Here is a 7,712-nt window from a genome sequence, read left to right on the forward strand (position 1 = left end):
AAACCATCTTTTGTCCAAGAATTATCTGAAAATTAGTGGCTACAACTTCTATGTTAATGCTTAATAAAAAAAAGAGAGAGAAAAGGCAGAAAAATTACTGTAGAAGGCATAAGCAACTCCTAGCAAGTAAATATAAAACAATGAATAGGATTAGGTTAGGAGGAATCTATGCTTTTGCCATTTTTATTCAGAAAAAAGGAATCGAAGTTGGAAAAAGCAGGGGCCTTTCTTACTTTCCTCTTTAAAATATAAGAAGAACAGCATACAATCTGCTATTTACTTGTAATAATAAGGTCAGAACCATAGTGACCTTACTCTTTCCTCCATTTTCTGAGCAATCACCATAAAAATGCAAAATTCTCATCACTAATAATAAAAGCAATTTATTTAAATGTTCCATTATCGGGAGGCCAAGTTGTTGAATACTCATGTTACAAAAAGATAAAAAGTTTTAGGTAATTGTTATCTGCATTGACAGACGACATCAAAATATTCTTTTCCCTATTTAACAATGGCTTTCATTTCCAATTTACACTTGACGGGACAGCCTCCTCCGACACCACCACTGTTGGCGCCGTTGCATCTAGTGTTTGAAATAGCTATTGTACCGGTTAGTTTTTTTTTTTTTACTTGAACAATTTTGTACTTCGTAGGATTAGTTTTCCATTTTTTTTTTCTTTTAACTCTTAGGATTAACCTGGAATCAATGTATTTGTGGTCCTTAGAAATCAAAGATACAATATCTGATTACCAAATGATTGGGAGTTATAATTTGGGATTTGATATTGTTTTGGTTCAGATATTTGAGAGAGCAGAATGCCATTTTCCTGCAGCAGCTGAATTGCTGCTCTCTTTGTGGATTAATTAAAACCAACCTAACACTGAAGCAAGTGGTTTGGTTGCGAGCCCCCCGCAAAAAATTGGGTTTAAGTTTGAGATGTGGGGTTGGATTCCTATCCTCCTTTTTTCCTAATTTCTAACACAATAATCTTCTAGTATTTTATGTCTGTTTTAAGAGAACAACTCCCATTTTCACATTTTTATACTTTAATAAATATAACATGCATCTTAATGTCAAAATATTATTGCTACCATGTAAACTTCTAGCAACATTTTCTAAGAATTAACACTACTTTATTTATTGCCGGCGGTTTTTTTAGGAAAAATCCAATTATTAACAGTAAGATAATTGAAAATAAAACCAAATCAAGAGGTAAACACAAAATTAGACCCATAACTAATAAGAAAGCTAAAAGCACATTAATACCTTCACCAGTTTTTTTTTTTTCTCTCCTCATTTCAATGCTTTCAGAGCAATCAAAGTATAAAATGTAACAATAAGAAAATACAAGCAAAAATAATGATAATATTCAGGTTATAAAAGTTTATGAATAGTTCATAAAACTTAACAATCTGTTCAATAATTTTTAATATAAATAGGGGCTAGATTTATAAAACTGCAATTCAATTGCGGGTTGTTACAAATTGGTTTGGATTAATTTTAATTTTAGTTATGACTCGGAAAGCCATTCATTTCAGGTTGAAAATCTACGGATTGGAGTTAAAATACGAAGGAAAAAGGTTGTGAAACTATCCAAGAAAAGGAAATGAGGATGACACGTGAGAAAATGACATCAAAGTAAAGTTATGATGAGTTTTCAGAGCTGCAAGGAAATGTTAATACTTTGAAGGTGGCCCTATTAGTTACCTATACAATTTGAAATCACATCTTTTTAATACTGATAATAGAGATGAAAAGAAAAATTAGATTGGGGTGAGAGAGGCTCGAACTCTCGACCTCAGGATAACTCAGAAGCTATGAGACCTACGCGCTAGCCAACTGCGCCACCACCCCTTCGATGGCTACTTTATTTCTTTCATCTACAATGGTTTGGTATCCTAAGAAACTTCCAAATAAAGACCTCTTTCGTCTCTTCCGACAGCCATTAACGGCTTTCTCATTTCTTACAACTCAATCATCCACATTCATTACTCTCTATCTGGGTACATATCAATTTCTACTGCTGGACTTTATGAGGTATGTCTCTTCTTTTTCTTCCCTAATTAGGTTCGCCAAAAAATTTTCCAGTTTGGATGGGTGATTTCCTTGTTATCTTTCTTTTTTTTTAAAAAAAAAAAAAAAAAAAAACTGATTTCGTTACCATTTCCCAGCTCTTTCTTTTCTTTTTCTGGAAGTGCTTTTCTTGATAATTTTTGAAGCAGAGACTTTGGTTCGGCTAATTTGCTCGGTTCTTATTATAACTTACTGAAGCAGAATTAGTACTTAGAAATTTCATGTTTTAGGAGAGTGGCTAATGTGTTATCCTCCTCTGTTGAAGAAAAATGAATTCCATTGGGACATTAGGATTAGTTGCTGGAAGTAACTAATGTGCATTAGGAGCCTTTTGAACCACTAAATGAAGGGTACTAAGTAATTCAACTTTATGGTCTAATTGGAGTACACCAAAGAGATTAAAAAAAGAAGTGAAGATATAACTTTAGGATTTGGAGATTGGTTTGGGGGGTGTGGAGTGATGATCAAACCCTAATTTGTTATTTTATGAGTTTTACTGTTTTTATTTGGCAATAGTAAAAGATGCGAAGGTACAATCTTTTGCTCATTTATTCTAGGATTCCAGCTAGACTAATTATGTTGTTGTTATCCTTGTCCCTTTATTTTTAAGACCCTAAGTTTCCCACTATGACGGATATGTACTTGGTTTTAGGTATTGTCTTGTACAATGAGTATGCATTATTCATCTAAGGTCTCCAAGTGCCAAGTCTGATGAGGTGAAGGCAGATATGGTATAATAATTAATCAAGCAGAATGAATTGCCTGACTAATGGTTACATGTGTATAGGGTCTGAATATGTTAACTGTTAGATTCCATATGAAACAACTTTCAGTTGTCAAGTAGTGTAGGATGCAGTGTCATGTAAGTGGATATTGCAAATCATCCTTCATTTCATCATTTACAAAGATTGTAATGAAATTATAAGTATTTAGATCTTGCATAGGGAATTCCGTCAAACTAAAATTCTTGCATCTACTCATATTGTAAATTCCTGTCTTTTTAATCTCATCAATGCAGTTGATAAGTAGCACACGAAATGGAGAATGGGAAAAATATGAATGCAATTCGTGCGCAAGACAACTTTATTATGATGTCTTTTGAACAAAAAGAGCGTCCTAGAAGCCGTAGTGATATTATGACTTGTCGTCTAAAAAACCGAGAACGGCAGCGGAGATACAGGGCCCGGAAACGAATGGAGGCAAATATGAAGAAAGCTTCTGTGCCAAACCAATCAGCTAGATCAGAAGAACATCTGGAACACAATGGGAATATTAACAATTATAGAATCATTGTTCATTGTAAGCGAAATTGGAAAAAAGATGCAAGAAAAGCTCATGCTTGTAAATCTCTGGAGGAAGTGCCGAGTGCAAGTATGATTTCTGCTTTGGGCTTAAATAGTGAAATTCAGACGCATTGTTTGACCCCTCTTACAGTAGTTGAATCACCGCTAGAGAGGAATAATCATTCTGAGAATTCGCTTAGCTTCTTGAGCAGTGAGATGACATCCAAGATTGGTAGAAGAGATTGGAAGGCTGAAGCAAGAAGAAAGAAAAACTAATTTGGTTGTTTCCTATTCAGGTAGTGATGGACATCTTACAGGGTGAAATTTATTTATGGGTATCGATTTTGGAACTCGTTGGAAGTTGTAATGGAGAAAAGATTATGTTGATCTGGTAGTTGATAAAGTTATGAATGGGGTTGGAGTTATCAGAGTTGCTTGCAGATGCAGAGGGGCGTAAGGCAGTATAGTGAGTTAATAGTTGGGTTACCACCAGCTATTTGGAAGATAAGGTCTGACACCTGGTGTATTTATAAGTATCAGGTCAGTGATCATGAATCAATTTTTAAATGTGATATCGATGTAAGATTATTGTGCATATAAGTTTGATGAACCATGTTGATTGCTAATTGAATATCAACTTTGTTCTTTATTTTATGTTAAATCCACACTCGTTAGCATATCTTTGCATCTAGGAAAAGAAGACAGTTCTATTATGAAATCGTTTTCTGAAAATACTAACCCTGGCAATTATTCTGCTGCTCCAGTTCGTAAGCATTTGAAGTCGTCTTCTGAAAATACTAACACAGCCAAGTTTTGCGGATGTCCTGATGTAATGATTTGTAGAATTCTGGGTGCTTTTTGTTGCTTTCTTTTGAAAGAATGTTACTATCCACTGATGTGGTCTCAATATGAATGTAGCTGGTTTAGCCAAGGAATATTGGTAACGGAGGAGTGGTGCCGCATCTTAATCATTTCCCGATACCCTTCCTCTTATACTCCCCAAGTAAAGAGAAGTCTGATGCTTTCCATTTACTGTTGTTACACAAGGAAGATGGTTTACAACAAAGATGCTCCCTTCTGGGCTTGCTGAGAGAGGACAGTGGAAAGAGCCGACTGATTACTTCTAAATTGGAAGCACTGCATGTCTCCAGAATTGTATTAATGGGGTAATCCTAGTGGAAGAATTGCTGCAATATATTTATCAGTAACAATACCTAAATTTAGGCTATGAAACCAAGCTTCATGTTTTTATGGATAGGGGCTGGAATCAGGGGCTCAGGGACGTAGAGGCTGGGGCCTTGGAGGCTGCCCCCAACTTCTAAAATTTTAAAAATTCCACATATATATTTTAGATTTTTTTTTTTGTTTCATTTTGGTCAACTCAAATTTCAAATATATATTTCCATTCTCAAAAAAGAAAACTTTCACATTTTCAAATTTTTTTCTATATAATTTCTAAAATTTTCATTGTTTATTTGAGATTATATTCATTTTGGCCCTCCCGATTTTAATTATTTTAATTTTTTTTCTCATATATCTTAGAGGTTTGTTTTTTCTTTTTCATTTAAGTCTCTTAAACTTTCAGATTTCACTCCTCTGCTTTTTAAAGTTTTGGCTCCGTCCTTGATTGTGATACCAGTTTTATTCACCCAATTTTTTATTTCTTAAATATTCATTTATTCACATCATAATGCACTTTTAAAGTTTATTCTTAACCTTTTAACGCCACCCATGGTGTCTAGAGCACTTCTCAAATTTTCTATTATTTTGTGGTGCTCCCCTGCCTTCTTACATATACCTTTTAGAATCTCATGTTAATACGGCTTCAAGTAAGGAAATATAATGGTTTCATGCCTTTGAACGTATTACTCGAGCCATTCTTGGGGGAGTATATGGATGGAGCACCATTCAATTGAACATAAACAGATGACTGGACATAGCCACTTCGAAGAACAAAAAGGGATGGATCGTATGCTGTATGACCCAAGTCCCCAAATAAAATTAGCAAAAGGATGAATAATTACTATTATCATTTGTGGTTCTGATAAAGATATAGAAAATATTTGTTGAGAAATTTACCTTCCTAAGATAGTTTTAGTTAGGATAAGAAAACAAAGTATCTCGATTTTACATGTATGCAAGTAGCTTACCAAACAATGGCCGGCCCGTTGATGACAAGCTTGCATATGCATTCAACAGATTCTCTCCAGAAATTGGCAAATGGGTAGCAGATTACTTGGCTTCTCTTTCTGGGGACTGCTCATTTGGTGTTCATCAATTGGATATTGCTCCTAATGGAGTTCCTGAATTACTCAGGACGAATTTACTAGGTGTTAACCCTTCTAGAATGGTTCCTATCAGTGTTTGAGGTCTTGCCTCCGATTGTATCCCTCAAGAAAGGAAAAAAAAAAAAGGAATTGCTTACCATAATTGAGCGAAATAAAAATGATAACAGTCTTACATATATTTTGGTAAGTTTCTGTCTTGTAAAATTGGGTGTTGTCTATTAGTTGTACTTTAGTAAATCTAAAGCATCAAAGACCTTAAAATTGGATAATACATAAATTATGTACCACTGCTTTGATTTTGCTTTTTTCTTTTTTAACACCAGATGCATCTCTGTTGTATTGCAGAAGTGGGTTTTTAGTTGGTATGTATGTTTTACTGTTAGGATTAGGTTATTGTCATCTACATATTCCTTTCAACACCATCCTCACCTGCGTCTTTTTTAACTTGTATTTATTAAGTTATTATAAAGAAAAGAATGTAGTTATTTTAATTATTTAAAGCTTGTCTAAAACAAAAAAGTTTTGCGATCTAATTTATCAGAGAACTTTTCAAACTTTTCCTGAATTACTAGGGCCATGGGTTGCTATAGTAATTTGTTAAATTGTGAAGAAGAATTATTTAAGTCATAATTACTTGAAAATATTAACAAACAATAACATCTTTCATGATTTGTTCCTATTATAAAGGATCGAAATCTCCTGACGGAATTACACCATTACATATGTATTGACATCTATCAGAATGCATATATATACATTACATACTTTGAAATATGACAATTGCATCCATTGGTATGCTTAGCTTTCCAAAAATCAAACATATAGAAATAAAATAAATGAATGCAAAAAGGAAACAATTAAAGTTTTGTAGGAAAGAAAATATGTATAGTTTCCATGAACACCATGCAAAAGTAGTCATATCTTAGTAAGCTCGGCATTCTTTTCTATCCTGATCACCCCTTTGTCTCAAATCCTCAAAGCTCCAATCTCTTCTCATCCCAGAGCTCCTTATCAACTTGGGTTCATCGGTTCCCTTGAATGCTATTGCTCCCATACTCTTTAGACGGCGGTGATCCTTCTTTATCTTCCTAGCAGCCACCGCAGAATTACCTTTTCCAACTTGTTCATAAGGTGGTGGGGTCAAGTTTCCTGACCAACTTCTTTCTACCTTTATACAGCATATTCTTCTATCATGCCCTTCTTGATCATATTCTGTGCCAGAATTATTTCTTTGCAAGTCCCGACAAGTAAGGCAATTCAGGCTCATCGTTATAGTGCTGTTGTTTCTTGAAAAGAAATATCTTTTTCTTTAGTTTTTTATATATTTTCGGGTCATCGGAAGGAGATGAATCGAGAGAGCGGTGAGAAGGAGCTTCCTACATTATTACAAAGAGATAAGTATAAATTGATAACTGATTCCTCCTTACAGCTACTATTACTAACAAGCCCGAAAATATAGCTAAACCAATTTTAAATTAGGGTTTTGTGAACAACTTTGAATTCATGGTCCACATTTGATATTTTATTGCCTTATCATGATAGTATAGATTAGATGATGATTCCCATGAGGTGTCATTTTTCCGATAAATTAATTGTACCTATGACATGTTTAAAGTTGTATTTTAATATTTAAATTCTTTTATTTAATCTCACAAATATTTAAACTTTATTTTTATAATCTTTTACCTATTTTTTAATTTTTCCATTTACTCTAATAAATACTTACTAATAATATATAAGCACCTACAAAAATAAATGTATTAAATAAAGTCATTTATCAAAAAGTATTTAAATAATATTAAAATATATATTACATCACATTAAAACTTAAGATATTAAAGTGTAATTAAATAGTTAAAACTCATATGCATTTTATCAAGATCATTTAACACGCAGTCCTTATCCTAATCACATTATATATACATATAACTAATTAGATTTATATAATCATAATTTGCTTTGTTTATATAATTTTTTTTTTTTTTTTTGATAAATAGCCAAAATTATTAGTTCAGTTAATCTGATTTAATTATTCAAATTTAAATCAAATATAGTTTGTTATATCAT

The 7,712-nt window shown here is 33.1% G+C and overlaps 2 protein-coding genes and 1 non-coding gene across 5 annotated transcripts; 1 reads left to right on the top strand and 2 right to left on the bottom strand.

Annotated features, from left to right (window-relative positions):
* Window positions 1-1,770: 1,770 nt before the first annotated feature.
* Window positions 1,771-1,855, bottom strand: TRNAM-CAU. The gene is given in 2 exon segments: window positions 1,771-1,806; window positions 1,818-1,855. It is a non-coding gene; the product is annotated as a tRNA-Met (tRNA).
* On the top strand, window positions 1,810-4,713 carry LOC8284598. 3 transcript variants are annotated; one of them, XR_001535272.3, is made up of 3 exons: window positions 1,810-2,038; window positions 3,093-3,897; window positions 4,276-4,713. XR_001535272.3 is itself a non-coding variant. In XM_015719571.3 (2 exons), the coding sequence occupies exon 2, from the start codon at window positions 3,112-3,114 to the stop codon at window positions 3,631-3,633; it is 522 nt and encodes a 173-aa protein (XP_015575057.1). In that variant the 5' UTR covers window positions 1,810-2,038; window positions 3,093-3,111; the 3' UTR covers window positions 3,634-4,018. The 3 variants fall into 3 exon arrangements, 1 of the variants encoding a protein (XP_015575057.1); XR_001535271.3 differs by lacking the exon at window positions 4,276-4,713 and adding an exon at window positions 4,122-4,269; XM_015719571.3 differs by lacking the exon at window positions 4,276-4,713 and having other exon boundaries at window positions 3,093-4,018.
* Window positions 4,714-6,423: 1,710 nt separating this feature from the next.
* On the bottom strand, window positions 6,424-7,103 carry LOC8284597. The gene has a single exon (XM_002519769.4). It carries the CDS (start codon window positions 6,910-6,912, stop codon window positions 6,568-6,570), a length of 345 nt encoding a protein of 114 aa, XP_002519815.1. The 5' UTR covers window positions 6,913-7,103; the 3' UTR covers window positions 6,424-6,567.
* Between the last annotated feature and the right edge of the window lie 609 nt (window positions 7,104-7,712).

This window comes from Ricinus communis, chromosome 5 (genome assembly GCF_019578655.1).
Source record: "Ricinus communis isolate WT05 ecotype wild-type chromosome 5, ASM1957865v1, whole genome shotgun sequence".
NCBI lineage: Eukaryota > Viridiplantae > Streptophyta > Magnoliopsida > Malpighiales > Euphorbiaceae > Ricinus > Ricinus communis.